This window comes from Podarcis filfolensis (assembly GCF_964270895.1).
Source record: "Podarcis filfolensis genome assembly, chromosome: 7".
In the NCBI taxonomy this organism is placed as follows: domain Eukaryota; kingdom Metazoa; phylum Chordata; class Lepidosauria; order Squamata; family Lacertidae; genus Podarcis; species Podarcis filfolensis.
The window spans coordinates 1,416,474-1,437,001 of NC_139603.1; the positions used below are offsets into that span (position 1 = coordinate 1,416,474).

The following is a 20,528-nucleotide window of genomic DNA, read 5'->3' on the forward strand; positions in this document are numbered from 1 at the left end:
GAGCCGGCGTACAGCTTCCGGGTCATGTGGCCAGCATGACTAAGCCGCTTCTTGCGAACCAGAGCAGCGCACGGAAAAGCCGTTTACCTTCCCACCGGAGGGGTACCTATTTATCTACTTAGAATCATAGAATCATAGAGTTGGAAGAGACCACAAGGGCCATCGAGTCCAACCCCCTGCCAAGCAGGAAACACCATCAGAGCACTCCTGACATATGGTTGTCAAGCCTCTGCTTAAAGACCTCCAAAGAAGGAGACTCCACCACACTCCTTGGCAGCAAATTCCACTGTCAAACAGCTCTTACTGTCAGGAAGTTCTTCCTAATGTTTAGGTGGAATCTTCTTTCTTGTAGTTTGGATCCATTGCTCCGTGTCCGCTTCTCTGGAGCAGCAGAAAACAACCTTTCTCCCTCCTCTATGTGACATCCTTTTATATATTTGAACATGGCTATCATATCACCCCTTAACCTCCTCTTCTCCAGGCTAAACATGCTCAGCTCCCTTAGCCGTTCCTCATAAGGCTTCGTTTCCAGGCCTTTGACCATTTTGGTTGCCCTCCTCTGGACACGTTCCAGTTTGTCAGTGTCCTTCTTGAACTGTGGTGCCCAGAACTGGACACAGTACTCCAGGTGACGTCTGTCCAGAGCAGAATACAGTGGCACTATTACTTCCCTTGATCTAGATGCTATACTCCTATTGATGCAGCCCAGAATTGCATTGGCTTTTTTAGCTGCCGCGTCACACTGTTGGCTCATGTCAAGTTTGTGGTCAACCAAGACTCCTAGATCCTTTTCACATGTACTGCTCTCAAGCCAGGTGTCACCCATCTTGTATTTGTGCCTCTCATTTTTTTTGCCCAAGTGCAATACTTTACATTTCTCCCTGTTAAAATTCATCTTGTTTGTTTTGGCCCAGTTCTCTAATCTGTCAAGGTCGTTTTGAAGTGTGATCCTGTCCTCTGGGGTGTTAGCCACACCTCCCAGTTTGGTGTCATCTGCACTTTGACGTGCTTTCGAACTGCTACATTGGTAGGAGCAGGGACAGAGCAACGGGAGCTCACCCCGTCACGGGGATTCGAACTGCCGACCTTCCAATTGGCAAGTCCTAGGCTCTGTGGTTTAACCCACAGCGTCACCCGCGTCCCTATAGATGGTAATACCACTCTTTAATTTCACCAATGAGTACTAGGCATGTGATCTATAAGGTCCAAATGGAGAGGATATACATAAACATTTGAGTGGGGAAAACTAATCGTGAACATCCTCACAGTGCTCCTGCAAAAAAATATTTGCAGCCACAGGTATTTTTATGTTTTTGTCACTAATTGCATTTGGCACTGGGGCCCTATTCAGTAATAGCAGTTTTGGTGCCTGGACAGCTACCCTCCCAGATCTTCCCATGGAAAGCCATTTGTATAAATAATATTTCTATCAGTAATTTATTTACTGAAATATTCATAAAGCCAAGTGAGCATTAGTATAATGGGATTTATGTTTTACCATTAAATCTACATGGTCAATGTTTTTGTCAGCACTGTTATATGCACTGGGCAAAATTAAGCACTTCAAAGGCCACTTGATTTCTACTGCAGATAATTAAACACATGCTTAACTTGTTTATCAGAATCTATTAAACTGACTTCATGTGGCTTGGATCATTGCCATTCAGCTGCTTAAGATGTGTTTAGCACAATAAAGTTTCTAATGGCCCACCAGCTACATCCTGTTTCTTACTGTGTATAGGAAAATGTTTTCTTGCTGTTTTTCCTCTCTGTTGGCCCTATTGTGAAATCAAGAAAGTATTAAGGAAATGTTATGACTCTTAATGTCTTAAAGGGCTACCATTACCTTATTTGTGTATAACTGCCAATATTGTGCTTTGGCAAAACAGAATATGAAAACACTCCCCATTATAGCTTAAATCAGATGCTTGGGTTATAGCATATAAATAAAAAATTAAAAGATGTACTTATGAACTTTGCTAGGAAGTGGGACATGCTGATTTAGAATCATGACATTCAGGATGTCCTTTTCATAAACTTGCTTTGTATCTTCTTATCATTTTAATTCTATTATTGTTTAATTACCTTTTAACTATTACCTTTCTATGTTTTTAGGTTTCTGGGTTTTATCTTCTTCTTCTTTCTTTTTTGTGTGAGTTCTGGGGGAAAACACAGGATGTTATTATCCCTATGATTATTATTCACAACAACTGAGCCAATGATGGACATGTTTCAGTGTTCCAGGTACAGGTGAAGGTGCCCCCTCCATGATATAGCCTACAGTTGGCACTCCAAGTGCTGGCTCATAGGTATGGAGACCTAAAGGCAAAGTCCTATGCCCTTTTAAAATGTGGAGGGTTTTTTGGGGGGGCATTATTGGGTTGTTGTTTCTATTTTGATTATGCATTTTGTGGTTTTGTATTTTGATTTTATTCTGTGAACTACCCCTTCCATTTCTGAAATGCAGTGCAATGAAGAATCTGCGGCTCTGCAGATGTTGCCACTTGCCAGACTACAGTTCCCACCCCCTCTGGCCATGGACTATGTTGCTTGATAGGAGCTGCAAGTCTGTTAACATCTGGAGGGACCATAGCAGGACCCCCACCCCTTCCCTAGATCTTTCAGAGGGTACAGTTCTTTACCTTGGTTCCTGATAACATTCTTATTTATGGTACGCTCAAGGATTTAGGGTGTGCAAGCTTTTTCAATTCCAGCATTGTGGTCTGCAGTGTAACCTGGATATCGTAGTTTGTGTTGAGGAAATTCCAGAATCTGTTTCCTGGAGTCCCTGACTGTGTGTGTGTGTGTGTGTGTGTGTGTGTTCCTTCTGCTCAGCAAAGGGATTCTCCCCTTCTATATATTCCTCATCTAGACTCTAATCTACTCTAGACTCTATTCTCTAGTTTATCTCGAATCTATCTCGAATCTCCTGGAAGATTCTTGCACTGGGGGCGGGGGTATCCAGATGTTGCTAGACTCATCCCCAAATGGTCAGGGATGTTAGGAATTGTAGTTCAGCAACATCTGGAGGGCCACGGGTTGCCCATTGCACTCCTAGCAGCATCTCAAGGGAAGTTGGCACAGTATAAGGGCCTACCAGCAGTTAGCCTTGAGAAAGGCCCGTGGCATTGGTGGCCAAACTGTGGATCTCCCTCCTGATTCACGTTCACCTGCTATCCATGCTGCTTCCCAGATTTAGCCCATCCCATCTTATCAGCATTTGCATTTTAGCTGCTTTTGATGCTACTGATTCTTCCCCTGAATTAGAGGTGATTTTTTTAAATGATTGACTTCACCCCCTAAAATGACACATCCTCCTGAGCTCTTCAGTATAATAGGGTTAATATCATCCACAGAATTGTAGAACCCAGCTCCTGCAATGCAGGAATCTGTCACCCAACATGGGGCTCATCCTCTACCAACTGAGCTATCCCAGCAGTCATAATTCACAATTGCACATTGTGAAATATGGAGGGGTAGAACACTAATTATTCCGACTGAATGAGAAATTTGGCTCTGCATCACCAGATTCTTTGTTGTTTAAACTTCAAATGAGCATTCACCAGTGATTCATCTCCATCTATATTAGCAAATTTACATCTTGCATCACTATTTGGCTTTTGCTTTGAAAATTTTTGTTGTGGGTTGGGTTTTGTTCCTCCCTCCCCAAGGTGCCAACCTTTCTAAGAAATGCCAGAAACATTCCAGAATAATAACCATCCTGCTTGAACTTATTGTTGGGAATTGGAATAGAAGAAACACAGCATCTCGCTATATATTATTCCAGATGCATGCTTGGAGGGGTAAATATGTATCTGGAACCCTATGTGAAGGATTGGGGAGGAGTACAGCAGGTGGCAGGGAGATAGAGTGGGAAAGTGGTGAGCAGGGAAAGGGTTAAAGCGCCCGCTTTCCTGCAAAACTGATTCTCCCAACCTGTGTTTCAACATGCACATTTGCCTATAATGCGTAGTTTAGTCCTAAGAATCATAGAATTGTAGCGCTGGAAGGAACCCTGATGGTCATCTAGTCCAAGCCCCTGCAGCTGATCCCTGTGGGGATGGAACCTGCAGCCTTGGTGTTAACAGCACCACACTCTAACGAAAGATGCCCAGTAGGGATTGCCCTCCATACTTTGGTGTCCTGGAGGACAGCAGCACCCACTTATCAAGGGCTCATAGTCACCTTTTGAGAGTCCAAACAACTAGGGCCCATCCTGGTAGTGCAAAACAGCAGAAAACGTGACCAAGAAAATCCTGAAATCTCTACCACCTGTTCCAAATTTGTACAATTCTCATGTAACTTTTGACTGTCCAATTTCTAATGGCTTTCCCCCTTATTTATGTTGAGAATGTGATGTTTAGTTGCAAACAGCACTTTATAGATTGCAATTTTATGCTATGAATTTCCTCAGGATCAATGGATGGAAAGCGGTATACAAATTTAATAAAGGAAACAAACAAACAAACTTCTGTCTGGGTGTTTCCCATGTGATGGCAGGAAGCAATCGTGAGGATCAGATGCTTGATGTAGTTATTCCAACACCAAGACGCCCAACACCAGGGCTTGGCAATGACGGCAAGGAAATTAACTTGCCAGGTTCGTACAAATGCTTCCAACACACATTTGAAGAGGCTTGAAAATCCTTGATGGCGGTCCCTGAAACATTTAAAATGTGTGTTCCTTCTGCTGATGTCAAAAAACAATACATTTCGTGTACCCTTCTCATTCCTTCTACTAATGGCAGCCCACCCCTTGCTGAACACACAGCTTCTACAGCACAGGTGCCTAGGAGGGGGGTGGATTGCGCCACATTTTAGTCAGCGACATGGAAAGAAAAAGCTGGTCTTCTGAAAGAAGAAGGGCGAGATCCCTAAAAGCCAAATCTGACCAAAATATTTTCTTCCCACATAAGAAAAGTGATTTATCTCGGATTCCTGAGTATGCGTAAAATGCAAATACAAAGATTGCAGCAAGGGGAAAGTGAGAGGAAGGAGAGTAAGAAGAACACTGTCTGTGCTTACTAGCACAGATTTCTGAATAGTCACAGCAACTGATACCCCATGTATACATACAGACAGACTTGCAAAGAAGGACCCAGTGGGCTGGACCCAAAGGCTTGGGCCTGGGGGCAGGTAGCGGTGGTGGGGGAAAGAAGTGTGCAGACAGACACACAGTGGCGTAGCGTGGGGGGTGCAGGGGGGGCCGGCCGCACCAGGCGCAACATCTGGGGGTTAGGGTTAGGGGGCGCAAATCCACGGGTTAGGGGGCGCAAATCCACGGGTTAGGGGTGCAAATTACTTGCCTTGCCCCGGGTTCTGACAACCCACACTACGCCACTGCAGACACACAAGATCTCTATCTCAGGTCTGACCAGTGGATCACCGAGTTTTATCTGATTTGTACCTTTAGGTGGAAGAATAATTCCTGGAAGCTCCCGTGACTCATCCCTTCAGCTGATATGGAGGTTAGTCTCACCTTCAGTATCAGACTGTGCCAAGGGATAAGGGTGGAATGAAATTATCTCCTGAAACCCATCTTAATAAGATATTATAGGATTACCCAAACACAACCAATATATCATTTTTATTGCTTATTTGATTGCTTTTGTTCTCTGCTGTGTATTAACTGGAAGATCCCTCACTTTACCTCTGGGCTAAAATCCTGCCTGCGTAGTCCTAATTCCAAGTAAGACAAGTGTGTATGGGAAGACTCAGCAATTGGTGGAGCACCAGCAGAAAGGAATTCTGAAACTGGAGCAGTGGAGAACATCAACTAAGAATGGCTCTTCGTGTATCCTTGCTATGTATTTTTTTAAAAAAACACATTTTTATTAAAGATTTTCTTGGTTTACAAAAGTACATGCCTTGTCTCTTTTTTCACGTTGTACAGTCTTTCTTACAAATCAGGTACATTTGTTGTGAGACATTAGTGTTGAGTACAGGATAAGGTTGGGGAAGAAGGGGTGGGGTGGTGAGGCTTTGGATCGTGTCCGTGTGGGGTTTTGTGTCAGGGTCAACTGGGTGGGTTCTCTTTCTATTTGTTTATTACATTACCTTGGTAGTGAGAGGTATTGGGGGGCAGGGTGTGGTTGGCTGTCTGTGGTTGGACGCAGTGGGGTTTGTTTGCATTTGTCAGGGGGGGGGAGGGCTTGTTGGGTCAGGTAAACCAGACTGATTCGTATACTGTCGGTGGATTCTTGTTGTTGCCTTGCTGGGATGTGTATGTGATAAAGGGGAGCCATAATGAGGTGAAGGCGTCCTCTTCTATTTGTCCCCGTGTCATAAGGCCCTCTGCCTGGTTCCCGGTAACCTCACTTCTCACAGTGAGGGAACCACCAGAAGCCTCAAAAGTTTACGAAAAGTTTACCAGAAGCCTGCAAAGTTTACGAATGTGTTCTTTAGTTAGGGTGGTTGGTGTGTTTATGGGGTCTGGTGTCGTGACCATCAGGTCATCTGCGAAGAGCCCTTAGTTTGTAGGTTTTACCTTTCACTTCCACACCCTTGATATCTGGATTTGATTGGAGTCAGATTGCTAGGAGTTCCAGGGCCAAGATGAATAGGAAGGAAGACAGTGGGCATCCTTGTTTTGTGCCTCTTTGGATTGCTATGGTATTGGAGTCCATATTGTTAATTGTGCATTTTGCGGAGGCTTGGGAGTAAATTTGTTTGAGGGTTTGTAGGAAGTTGGGGCCAAATTTCATATTAGTTAATACTGCTAATAGATATTTCCATTCTAAGCAATCAAAGGCTTTAAGGATGTCTAGGGACATGATCGTCAGTAGGAATTTGGTTGTTTTGCTGTGTTCTGTCAGATTCAGTAGTTTCTCCTAATGGGGTTTGTTATGTTGCGACCAGGGACAAAGCCTGCCTGATCCGGCACGATTAGTTTGTATAGGAAGATTTTTAGGCGGTTAGGATTGATGTGACTATCTTATAGTCTTAGTTTATCAATGAGATTGGGCAGTGTGATTCTGTTTTGAGGCTATCTTTGAGTGGTTTTGGGATAGAGACTATTTTGGAAGAGGTCCAGGTTTGGGGGATATCATTAAATAGGCAGGTGATGTAAGGCATCAGGGTTTCTTTGACTTTTTTTGTAGAATTCTGCTGTATAGCCATCCAGGCCTGGGGCTTTGCGTGGTTTCAGGTTTTTGAGTACCATCTCTATTTCCTCTGGGGTGAGGGGGCAGTTAAGGTTGACATGGTCAGCCTGGCTAGGAATCTTCTGATTTCCTGTTCAGGTGGGTTGTGGGAGGTGTATGGATTGGCATGAAATTCAGCAAATTCTGAGGTTATTTATTTGATGGAGAATGTTATGTTACTTTTTTAGTGACACAGTGTATTCTTGTTTTGAGTGATTTCCCCCCCCCCCCCCCGCATCTGTTTGCATAGTTGGGAGTTCTTCCCTCCTTATTTGTAAAAGCGTTATTTAGAATATAGGATGTTAATCATATTGTTTTATTGATTTCTAGAGAGTCACTTTCCCTTCTTTTTTGTTCTATGAGTTTAAGGAGTTTTTTGGCTCCTGTTTGTTTGAAGTGTGATGAGAGGGTCATAATGTCTTGTTCTAATTGACCAATTTTTGAGGTTTGTTTTTTAATAGATGCCCTCTCCTTTATGCAGGCTCCTCTGGTGACCACTTTCATTGTGTCCCAGAGGAGGGGAGTTGTTATGTCGCCCACATCATTATCCTTAAATTGTTTTGGAGAGTTTTCAAGAGACTCTCTTTAGCTAGTTGGTTTGTGGTTAGGATGGGGCTGAAGGACCATGATAAAATAGTTTGTGCGTCCTCTCCTATTTTCAGGATAGCTTCTACAGGGGTGTGGTGTGTGATTTTAAAGTTACCAATGTTTGTTGTTTCTACCAGGAGAAATGACCCAGAGTTGCCTGTGGATCCGAGTTTGGGAATTTTCTTAACAAACTAGATTGAATTGGGGGATGGTCTCTGCCTACAGATCTGTGCGCAGAATCTGGCAACCATCCGGGTCGTCTTGTTATCTTTGCCTAACGGGAGATGATCAATTTTTTTGCTTTACTGGGAAGTCAGCAAGCCTCACCAGCCGGGCTTCCTATATCCCCCAATGAACAGGCACAAATTCTCTGGTCATGTGGGACTTTTTTTGAAGGATCTTTCCAAGACTGGCGAGGGCAGAGCCAAGCTTCTGGAAAGTGTAAAAGCCCTTCTTGCATTTTTTGATACAACAAAAAAGAGATATGCTGCCAGTGCAGCTATATCTCTCTCGATTTCTACAATCTTGTAGTCGGGGCACCTTCAGCATTCCTGTTGTCTCTTGGTGTCGATAATTCTTTGCCTAACCATATCTTTTGCTTGGCCCAAGCCCAGACTTAGAACCCAGTTTCTGAAGAGTGTTCAGGATTGCTGTCTGCCATCCTGACTGGAACTGGTTGCAAAGGAACAGTGGAGCTATACCACGGGGGAGCAGTTTCAATGACAGCCAACCGAAATATGCTGATTTGCTAGCTTTGGGGGGTGGAATTCTGGATTATTGAGAGTGGTTACTAAGTTATTGAAATAAAAATTAAATAGTAGGGGGGCCAGAGGTTCTATTTAATTATCACCATTGAGAGAATGACTTCTCATAAAAATAAGAGTGAGGAGGATAACAGAGGCTTCGTACTCATGTTGCTCCTCCATGCCCAGGTACGGTTTCAGGGTAGCCAAAACCAAGCAGTCTTTTATGGGACCATAAAGACCACAGTAGAAAATGATTAAAGCATTAGCCTTGGTCAGACTGTGGCAAATATAGACAGTGGACAATTGTTGCTGTCTATATGAAGAATTGGTGCTTGGTGGTGCCAAGACTGAGGCTGTAAAAGACACCCCCCCATAAATGCAGTGGACTCCCTCCCAGCATCCAGAGAATGAAAGCAAGAGACGTAGGAAGCAGAAGCTTGATGGCATTAACTGCTAAGTGCAGGGGAAACTGGCCACATGGCACTCTTCCTGTCTAGACATCTACTGGAAAGAGGGTTCTGCAGCGAGAACCCCTTTAACTGTCTAAAATGCTACAGGAAAGGAATGAATATATGAGCTGCATATACATTTAAAGCACACACACACCCCCCCGCAAGAATCCTGGGAACCACTGTCTACCCTCTCGCAGCACCTCATAATTCCCAGCCCCCTTAACAAACTAGAGTTTCCAGGAATCTCTAGTGGAGGAACTGGACTTTAAACGTGCTTTAAAAGTATGGCATGTGCAGTCTTGGACTTAGATGTGCCATGGGATTATTCAGCATTTTATCTAACAGCACTGCTCTCTGTCCTGGTGAGATGCCAGTTCCCTCTCGGGTGTTGACTGCTTGCTTGTGCTTTTGGGAGGAGTGCTCGCTCCTTGGCAGTCCTTGCAGCTTCTCTGAATCACTCCAGACCACCTCGCCCTTGGAGACCGAGGGGGGATTCCGAAACTTCAAAATTCTTTTTCTTTCTAAACATCTACAAACTGACGCAGGCAGTTGTTTCTCCTATTGAGAGTGTCATGCTCCTATGAACACCATCTTACAAAAAGCACCATTTACTCAGAGGGTGCCATGAGGCATCTTGGGAGGCAAAAAAGCATCTCTGCCATTGCACAAGAGGGGACTGAGGGCAAATGTGACAAGCTCCACAGCTGCTGCTGCTGCTGCTGCAGAGGCTCTGGCAATGAGAAACACCGGGGGGGGGGGGTTTACATTTAGCATTAATATCACAGCCAACAGCTGCAGCATTAAGAGCCAACATGAAGCCAAGTGGATGTATTGTGCAAGACTTTCTCTTGAAAGTGTTACTTCAGGCAGCAATTATGTTTGCTGCAACTCCCCTGATGCTTGCTGTAAGATGTACACATGTAATACTCCCTAGATCTTGAGACTCTTAATCTCAGGGTTGTTAGGCAAATGATTCCTGCATTGCCAGGGGTTGTACTAGATGACCCTTGTGACCCCTTCCAACTTTACAATCCTATGATTCTATGTGCGAATGAATATATGCATCCCCAAACATGCAGGGAGAGCACTCAGAAATGCACATTTCCCCTTCATACTTTTATGAGATCATTGACGCGGCAACACTCACCGTAACCACGACAAACACAATGTGTAATGTAATGTTGTGTAATGGATGAAGTATTTCTCTGGATTCGCTTTTACAAGATTGCATCTGACAATAAAAGACACATAGCTGTTCTGTGCACCAGAACTTGGTCTGTACTGTGGTGCGTATGCACTTCACTCACTAATAAGAGGAGCTCTGATGGATCAGGCCAGAATCCTGTTCTCACTGCAGCCACCCAGACGCCTGTGCGAAGCCCACAAGCTGGACATGGAAGCATGCAGCCTCAGATCCCGGAGGGGGTGTAAAACTGTAATGAGTAATAGCCATTGATAGCCTTATCCTCTCTGGACTTGTTTCAGCCCCTTTTTAAGCGGCCCGTCTTTCTGCCTCTTGCAGTAGTGACTTCCATAGTTTAACTATGCACTGTGTTAAGTTCTTCCTTTTGTCTGTCCCGAATCCTCCAATATTCAGCTTCAGTGGGGGCCCCTGACTTCCACTATTATGAAGGACAAATAGACAACAACTCTCCAGCCACTTTTCTCATGCTGTATATAAACGCCTTCCTCTGCCCCAGCTGCAACAAAACATGTCAGGCAGCAGGCGCTGCAACCTTTCAGCGGCTTGACCTCACCCCCAAAGGTGCGCTCCTCCACTGTCTCCTGAGACAGACAGATGCCAGCACACACAATTTCATACATCTCACCATGCCCTGCCTCTTTCTTACTTTTTCTCTAAACGAAAAGCCCCCAAATGTTGTAATTTTTCCTCATAGGGGAAAGAGTCAGCGTATGCTCTCTACGGCATCCCATTTTCACTAGCAGAAAACCTTTCTGGCACATGCCCCACATGTCAAGTCTAGAGTACGATGCTTCCCTAGCACCAACTGCAGTTCTCCCTCTTGTTGCCTTGCTGTGGTTCTATGTCTGACCTTGTGATCAGGCCTTTCTCTATTTTGTAGTCAAGTCTGTGGGCTTTGCTGCTCCATTCATCCAAGAGCATCATGGGTCACCCTGTGATACTGGCAGACTGGCCCAGTTCCATTTGCCTTCCTCATGTGATGTGTCCGGTTATCACCTATGATGTTCTCTGAATCCCTTTTCAAAAGCTACTGAAAAGGGAACACAGGATGCTAACCACCAATTTTCCATGGTTAAGATGCAAATGACTCTACATCCCATTTCTTAAAATGCAGCTGTGATAGTCTTTAACATTTCGTACATTTAATGCACATGACTCCCCACCCGCCCCCCGGGAATCCTTGGTTCTGAAGTGTCTTCTGTGGGGAGTCACTACCAACTGTTACTGGGAGCTGCATTCCAGGACCCTTCCCTCACTGTCACCCCAAATATATCTACTTCTCTACTTCCTGTTCCCACAAGAGTCTTGGCTGCTGCTGGGAAGTCATTGCAAAATGGTCAAGGTCCTTCCTTAGTAACAGGCCAGGAAAGTGATTGATGAGATTCCAGCTCAGGGTCATCTCTGTTGTTTACTCTTCCATCAGCTCACGATGGAAGTGGGAAAGCAGGGAGCAGCCGGAAGCCTCTTCCATGCAGAGCCGCTCGTGGTTAATGCAAGGGAGCTGAGCCAGCAAGATCCAAAGCGATGAGTTCCACTGCAATGTTCTTGTTGATGGATGCAGTTTGGCACTGTGCATTTCCACTGGGGAAATAAAAGTGGGTTATAAGCTGAATGAATGAGTGATATATTTATAGTATCTATATACTGCTTTTCAAACAGACTTTACAAAGTGGTTCATGCAAGGTCATTACAAGAATAAGCATCTTTTTTTAAAAAAAAAAAGTTACATGAAAATGGAAAAGACACCTTAAGAAAAATCTGTTACTGCTTCTTCTCCATTTCCCAGGGCAAGGTGGTCCTACAGATGCCCCTGTGGTGGCAGATGGGGGGAGGCAGGGGCCACTCTGGAAGGTGGTGGCAATTTCCTAAGTTTCTTTCTTTTGCACTTCCATATATTTCCCATGGGACGCGGGTGGCGCTGTGGGTTAAACCACAGAGCCTAGGACTTGGCCAATCAGAAGGTCGGCGGTTCGAATCCCCGCAACAGGGTGAGCTCCTGTTGCTCTGTCCCTGCTCCTGCCAACCTAGCAGTTTGAAGCACGTCAAAGTGCAAGTAGATCAACAGGTACCTCTCCGGCGGGAAGGTAAACGGTGTTTCCGTGCGCTGCTTTGGTTTGCCAGAAGTGGCTTAGTCATGCTGGCCACATGACCCAGAAGCTGTACACCGGCTCCCTCGGCCAGTAAAGCGAGATGAGTGCCGCAACCCCAGAGTTGGCCACGACTGGACCTAACGGTCAGGGGTCCCTTTACCTTTACATTTCCCATAACTGACCTGAGTGAGCTGGTGTTATACGGCAGCAAAGAGACTGATCTCCCCACCCCAGTACCAAACCTGTCCTGTCTTGAACTCAGTAGATGGCCTTTGGCAAGGCATGTTCTATCCCATCCCACTGGAAAATTGGGAATAGTAATATTGCCTAGTCTTGTGCTATGTCAACCAGGCTGCCTCATGGCCTGTGCCCTGTCTCAAGTGCTGTTCCTGGTCATGTTCTGAGAGACAGAGATATATGAAGTACAACCAAATCCATTCTGTTAAGCAGCCTTTTGAAAAGGAAAGTGGTATGATCAGTCCACTCACTGCTTCAGAAGTCAGAACACCGTTTTAAGAGATTAAAAGCAGCAGCAGCAGAACCTCCCTAGTGGACAGGTGAGGTAACCTCTGTTGAGAGCATGCACACATAAATATACAAGCAAGACCTGATGTTGTATACTGGCTCATCCAAACTTGCCTTTGTGCTGCCTTTCCCTGTCCAAGCACTTTTTTTCTTTTGCCTGGCCTTTCCCCACAAAACCCCACTCTTTGCTGCTGAATCAAAACAAACAGCAATCCATGGAAAAACTAAATTGCCCTTTGTTCTTATTCAGTGTTAAAGAGGTTTTCCAGGGGACAGGGGCAGACCTGATCTTTCAAATTTCAGTGGTGCTCTGAGCCAGGCCAAAATTTCATATCCCTGCCTTTCGCCTTCTGTTCTGTGCATGCCCTAGGCCATAGTTGCAACGCCCTGCAACACCTCCCTCAGCTCAGCACACAGTATGCGGGAACCCAGTCAGGCTCCCCTAAATACTCCTCGGCTTGGAAATCAGCGAGGCAAAATAACACAAACAAAAAACTCCGAGATACAGACTGGGAAAGTGCGGGCCTGTGCTTCAAAAGTTTGTGCATGTGGCGCAATGGATAGGGAGCGCAAGAGAAGCAGAGTCCGCGCTGCCACCCGCAGCCAGACTCACCTTTCTCGCGCGCTTCCCCAGGGGAACGCAAACACGTGTTGAGCGGAACTCCCCGCTGCAGGTCCGGGCTGCACGTGTGGCCGTTTCCCTGCTGCCAGGGATGAGGCGTCTCTTCGGGACGTTCCCTTGGCGGCGCGGGTGCGCCCGGGGCTGCTGGCGGCGGCGGGGTCTCCGCGAGGCGCTGCCCTGGGCTGAGGGCGGGTCGGGCGCGGCCGGGGCGCGCTGCTTGGGCGGCCCTTCCTCCGCAGCCGGGAGCCCCGCCTTCCGCCCCCTCCCGTGACTCCTCGGCCCCGGGAGGTTTCCTCTCGACGGGCGGCGTTTCCCTTCCCTTCCCGGAGCCGCCGTCCCCACCCAGCCCTGGCCGCCCGGAGGCCGTTATAAGCGCGGCGCGCCGAGGGCGGGAAGCTTCGCCCGCCAGGATGCGGCTCCTCGCCAGGCTCCTGCTGGCGGCGGCGGCGGCGCTGGCCGGCCGAGGCAGCAGCGGCGTGGCGGCCCCTTCGGGCGCGCAGTGCCTGGGCGCCGTGTGCTACGGCTTGTTCTGGGGGACGCGCAGCTTCGCGCAGGCCAGCGAGGGGTGCGCGGCGGGCGGCGGGCACCTGATGACGGTGCGCTCGACGGTGGCGGCCGAGGCGGCGGCGGTGCTGCTGGGCGGCCGCGCGGGCGGCGCGTGGCTGGGCCTGCGGCTGCCCGACGGCTCGTCGTGCGTGGAGCCGGCCAAGCGGCTGCGCGGCTTCCTCTGGGTGACGGGCGACGAGCACACGGACTTCGAGGCCTGGGCCGAGGCGGCGGCGGCGCCGTCGTGCGGCCCCCGGTGCGCGCTGCTGAACGAGCGGCTGCGCTGGGAGGAGCGCGCCTGCGACGCCGCCGCCGCCGGCTTCCTCTGCGAGTACAGCTACCCCGGCGGCACGTGCGGCCCGCTGGCGCTGCCCGCGCCCGCCCCCGCCGTCTCCTACCTGACGCCCTTCGGCGCCCGCGAGAGCGAGCTGCTGGCCGCCCCGCCGGGCACGGCGGCCGAGGTGGCCGGCCTGGACGCCCGCCTGGAGTGCGGCGCGCCCGGGGGCGGCCCGGCGCGGTGGGGCTCGGCGGCGCCCGGCGCCTGGGACTGCCGGCTGGAGAACGGCGGCTGCCAGCAGCACTGCGTGGCCTCGGCCGACGCCCCCCTCTGCATGTGCAGCGTGGGCTACGCGCTGGGCGCCGACGGGCGGAGCTGCCTGGACGTGGACGACTGCCGGGCCGAGCCGAGCCCTTGCGAGCAGGAGTGCGTGAACACCCAGGGCGGCTTCGAGTGCCGCTGCTATGAAACCTATGAGCTGGTCGAGGGCAGCTGCCTGCCGAAAAACCGCAAGTGCGAGGAGTTAATGTGCGAGCACGAATGTGCAGCTGTCGAGGGAGAGTATAGGTGCATCTGCTCTGAAGGATATGTGCCCCATCTCCAAACGCCGAATAGGTGTGTGATGTTCTGCAGTGAGACCAGCTGCCCAGCTGAGTGCGACCCCCACACCGGGGACACCTGCTACTGTGCAGATGGCTTTATCTTGGAAGACGGCCCAGACGGGACAAAGGTCTGCGTGGATATTGATGAGTGTGATTCTGGAAGTTGCCAGAAACTGGAGTGCATTAACGTGCCAGGCAGCTATATGTGTGTCTGTCCAGGTGAGCAGTTGTGCAAGGAACCACCAGATGAAACAGAGCACTCTGGTGATGCTGAAACTTATTCCACACCCTCAGTTCCCTCCTTTATCCCACCCAAGGAGGAAGATGCTGGCAGAAGCCAAGGGGTATTGATTGCTATCATTGTTAGTACCACATTGATGGTTATAGCGTTAGTAGCGATTTTGTGCTACTTGGTGAAAAAACACTGCACTTTACCCACCGTAATGGATTACAAATGCCAACAATCCGAGACTGGGGTGCCATTGCAGCAAGTAGTCACCCCAAACAGCGCCTCTTCCTGACGGAAAATGTGGACCTTCACATGTGAGGGAAAGAAGTGGGAATGGGGGAGAGCTAAATTATTTGAATACTGGATGGGAAATGCCTGTGAATTTCCCTCGGAACCGCTGTGCAAACACCGCTTCTTGAGAGTGGTCCTACAAATGCCATGCATTGAGGTCAATGTCAGTGTGTGACACTTTCCTGTACATGAATCCCAAGGCGAGAGAGAATGCGCAGCAGGAGGGCGCCTGGACTGCATTCAGCTCTAGGACTTCTGCTCCAACTGCTTTTTCTCCAGATGCAGCATTCATGATTTCTTTTTCTCTCTCAACCAGACATGAAACTAACGGTGCCTTTCTTCTAAAAATGACTTTTTGTTAGTTTTGAAAACTTGGTTACCTAAAATAAAAAATAATAAAAAGGGGCTGTATTTTATTAGCATTGTTTTACAATGTATTGATACTGATGTATTTTCAGTCTGATAAAAGGTGTTTGCTACAAAGCTTATGCCACATCAACCACTTAGGATACAGAACTACTGTGCAACTCTCAATTTATTTTAATGGTCACTGTGTCAGTAGAACTTCTAATTAGGATCAACGTGTAGTTTTTATGTGGCAGGAGCAGTTTTGCATATTTGCAGTTAAGAAGGTGTGTTTTATGTAGCAGCAACATGAGGAAGCTGTATTCCACTGAGTCAGACCGTTGGTCTATCTCAGTGGTTCCCAATTAGGGGTCAGAACGCACCCGGTGGATTCACGGCCCCATCCCTTGCCCACCCCCCTTTTGGTCATTTTTGCATGGTAATATCACAGATTTTATGGTCTGTTTTTTAGTAAACCTAAAAACCTTTGCTTATTAGGGGCTCCCCCACATTTTGTTAAAAAAATGCTTTGCAGAGGTAACTACCATAGAGTTATCAAAATTTTCAAAAGTAGGGGCTTGGCTTTTGAAAAATAGGGGGTCCTCCATAATTACCTAACTGGGAACCACTGGTCTATCTTATTCATTATTGTTTGCACAGAGATTCAGCGGGCTGTGGAGCTCTGCCATACTTCCCCCCTCATCCCAGTGAAATATCTGTTTTACAATCTCATTTTCAGGCTGTGGGGTTTTTTTGTTTTTGTTTTGCAAAACAACAAATTATTTAACATTGTCAAATTCAGAAACATAATCTGTAGTTATTCAAACATTTATTTTGCTGAACTGAATTCTTTTGTCTTCATCCTATTTTCTTTTCCATTGCAAAATTTTCACTGATGTCTTTGAAAGTGGGTTCATGCCCTTTCCTCTTGCTTCTCAGTATCATGGTGGGGAAATCTGTATTATGGTGTTTAATGTCCTCATTTCGGACTTTTTTTTATTAAAAAGGTGGTAAAATAGACTTCAGATCCAATTTTAAAACCAGTTCCATATCAAATCAAGCCCAGAGCATTAAGTTAAGCGCTTCACATTGGAAGAGCTGAACGCAAATCTGAACTTCAACAGGACCCTGAAGAAGTCTGCTTTAAAGATTTATCTCATTTGTGCCTTTTGTGAGTTATGACTCCAGCCTCGCACTGTGTTCTTGGTAAAGAGTGAACAATCCTACAAAAACTCTAGCTGAGTTTAGGCTTTTTATTTGCTTGGCACAGTTCCGACTAAACAACCTTGATATTTCCGATTGTGTTAAAACGTGACTTTTTTAAAAAGTGAAAGTGAGTGGGAGAGGTATTTTTCATCAGCTGTTTTGTAAACTTCATAGTTGCAAGTATTTATTTATTTATGGGATATATATCATTGCAGAATAATGGTTCCATCCCATGGGTGAATAATAAAATTTATATGAAAAGTACAATTGCCTTCAGATGCTGGACACAGGCTTGTGTGCCAGTCTACCATATTTCACTTGACTGAGACTGCAGTCCTGTCACATCTAGGAGCAAGCCTCGCCCAATTCAGTGGTACTTCCACCTGAGTAGGCTGGGTTACGATTGCAGCCTGATGCATGGAATAGCCAGCCTCCCCGCAATTGGTCTGTACAATTATGAAAAACATTCACAAATATAAGTTAAATAAAACCACGTTAGCTTGATGCCTACCCTTGATTAATAATGCTGTGATTGTGACAATACTGATTATACAATAATGGTTCTATAATATGATAAAATTTCTAAGGCCACAACTGTATGCTCGTCTGGAAGGAAGTCCTGTTGAACTTAATGGGGTTACTTTTGAGTAGACACATGGGACTGCACTGTTAGCATTAAGAAGAAACAGGGTGATAATCCAGCAACATTTCATTCATGGCTGATGCTGAACTGGTTTTTACTGCTAGATGAATCAACAAAAGCTTTAATTTGTTGATCAGTGGAGACAAATTTAAGCTGGTGGGGTTTGAGTTTACATTTTATTTTAAGGTTACTTTAAAATAAGTGAGAAAGAAATAAGAGAAAAAAGAGAAAAAAATACTGTACTATGGTAGATATGAACTTTTCCGCTAATAAACATGACTTTAAAGCTTTTTTCATTTATATTATGTAATATAAGCATCATAGGTGCCAGCTCCCTTGGGCCCTGGTGCCCAAGCACCCGCAAAATTACCCATGAGTTTCAGCACCCACTGCCCTGGGCGCCCACAGGTGCAGGGCCACGCTGGCACTCCTGACAGGCATAATGTAGAATGAAACTAAGCACATCATCACATGAAAAAGGGGGAAATCTCAGAATTCAAGTGATACAAATCAGAATTCATGATTGTGAGAGTATTTGATTATATAATTAGCAATGGATCCCTGAGCTTTAATCATTGATTGATTCTGTGTAATAAAAATTTAATATGCTGTTAATTTCTAACAGCTAAATAATTCCAGAACTTTTTCTAAGCTATTGCATTTGTAAACATATATGGCAGAGCGGTTCCTGTGTGCTTATAGGTACCGTAATTCTGCTTATATGAAGGAACGTTATCCAGGTATTAGCTGCTTTAGAAAACTCAATAGCTCCATTTAACACTGTTTTCCAAAATTTTCCTCTGGTAGTGTTAGCCTTTTTTTAAAAAAATCAAATCGTGAGTTATCTTCAGTATCTCAAAAAGGCACCATATTGTGGGGATTTGGTAATATTGCAATTCATCCCTAAATTTATTCAGTTAAAGCCAATTATTAATCAACTAAAAATCTTCATTTGGTTGTTAGCTTCAATTTCATTATATACACAGATCACACCAGGCCTGTTTGTTTTTAATACCAGGATACCCAGATTTGTGACTTGCTGTGGTGTTTTTTGCGGATGCAAATCATTTTCAGTAACACGGAGCAATGTTGTAATTACCGTATTTACTTGAATCTGATGCTCACCTTTTTTGGCCAAATTATGTTTCAAAAATTAAGGTTCGCATTAGATTCAATGGCACAATTACATTTGCCAGCATATACTTTTTTCGTTTCAAGGTTCTGAAAACTGAGGTGTGCATTAGATTCAATGGCACCTCAGACTTGAGTAAATATGGTGCTTACCTTCCTCATCTCCTTTCCCTTCCCTGGGATCTGGTTTACCTAAAAACAATATAAAATACAACCAATTTTAATAAAAATTCCAAAAAACAAAAGATAGAAAGAAAACTAATGCAAAACACTGATCAAATCTCTCTCTTTTAAAAAGAGCCCTCAGATAAGGATAACATCAAAGCAGCCAATTTGCCTATATCAAAGCAAGTGAATATAAGCATATATGAGCTCATGGTTACAACTACTACCAATTAATTGTGGGGTTATCTTGACTACCAAGATGGCATATGCAGAGCTCCCTAGGTGACTCTTAACATCCAGCAGCAAGAACTGACTAAATCTGCATTACTGATACAGAAAAGTGACTTTACACAAGAATATGTTAGTGACTTGACAGATGCTTTTCAAAAAGTTGAACATTGTGTGGCAAAAATGAGAGTGGAAAGGATGTAGTACTTTTCCATCCAGGAAGAAGTGACTCTGCAATTGGAAGAAATTGCCTAGCAAGAATGCAAAATGTATGTCTTAGCTAAAGAAGATTAGCTAATCTATCCTTGCAGATATGGAAAGGCTACTTCTGCCCTTTTGTAGAGAACCTTTACACTGATTTATTGACAGAAAAGAAGGTGACTTGGCTGCAAAGTGGTTCCTTGTGGAACCAAGGTGGCGATCATATTTCTTCATTCCCCCACACTTCCTTGGCTGCACTCCTTTGCTGTGTGAACATTCCTAGGTATTCTCACTGTCTGCATGGGTCATTTTATTGCAAAAATAGAAATCTTCACACACTGTCTGAAAATGTGCAGGGCAACACAAAAACTACTGAATGATGATTTGACAATGCTGTTGTCTGGATGCTTCATAAAAAGCATGAGAAGACTTCCGTGGAGGCAGTTCAAGTTAGTTGGCTGGAATATTGTTGGATGCCGGTCATGGCTGTACTATCAAAGGGCTTAAGGGTACCTCTCTGAAAAGATGGAAAACCTATTTTCTAAAACAGACATGGCTAACATGTCCCCCTTCAGATGTTATACTACAACTCCTCTCAACTCCTCCCAGCATTGTGTTGGCTGCTCCTGCTCTAAAGGTTCCTAGGCAAGTCTTTGGGTGAAATGTCATATGATACTCAGACAGGAGTTAGGCAGTTGGTATTCTCTGTTTTTCTCCACCAAATGGGCAGCTGAGCATTTTGTAATGGCATTGTTTTAACAGCTGGCAGAGAAAATATTTTTTTGTAGGAAGACTGGATTTTTTAATCTTCATGTAAGCTTTGGGGTTTAGATTAGTTTTAAAACATTTGATTACAGAGAGTTAACTATTGTCTCTCTATGAATGCATGTTGGTTGTCCTGTGTGCATTGAGTTCCACCTGCCAGGCGCTTTTCTTGCACCAGCCCCACAGAAATGAGTGGAAGCTGCCTGCCTGTGCTCTCGCATATCACCCCTACCTCACTTTTCACTATATTCACAAAATGGCATACAAAAAGGAGAGAAAAGAATAAACATACGGGATAGAACATTTGAAACATCAGAAAATAGAAAAAAACGACAGCTTTCATAGTGCAAATTGTTGTTGCTAACTTATTTATACCCTGCTTTCCCCCCTGATGGGACTCAAAGTAGTTTACAGATTAAAAACAAGATGCAAAGGCATCTTGAAAGTGTATTAAACAAAAGGCTGCATTGGAAGGCTGCAGTTTTGACCAGATGAGCCACTGGGGAAGGGTGGTCTTAACATCATTTCCCA

General features: G+C 45.6%; 1 protein-coding gene and 1 long non-coding RNA gene across 2 annotated transcripts; both read left to right on the forward strand.

Moving 5' to 3' along the window:
* The first annotated feature begins 1,000 nt into the window (after window positions 1-1,000).
* Window positions 1,001-5,858, forward strand: LOC310767437. Its single transcript, XR_014550898.1, has 2 exons — window positions 1,001-2,309; window positions 5,413-5,858. It is a non-coding gene; the product is annotated as an uncharacterized lncRNA (long non-coding RNA).
* Window positions 5,859-13,404: 7,546 nt separating this feature from the next.
* Window positions 13,405-17,798, forward strand: THBD (thrombomodulin). Its single transcript, XM_083624327.1, is given in 2 exon segments — window positions 13,405-13,573; window positions 13,575-17,798. Coding segments are annotated over 2 exon segments (1,854 nt in total). The 5' UTR covers window positions 13,405-13,459; the 3' UTR covers window positions 15,315-17,798.
* Window positions 17,799-20,528: the final 2,730 nt, after the last annotated feature.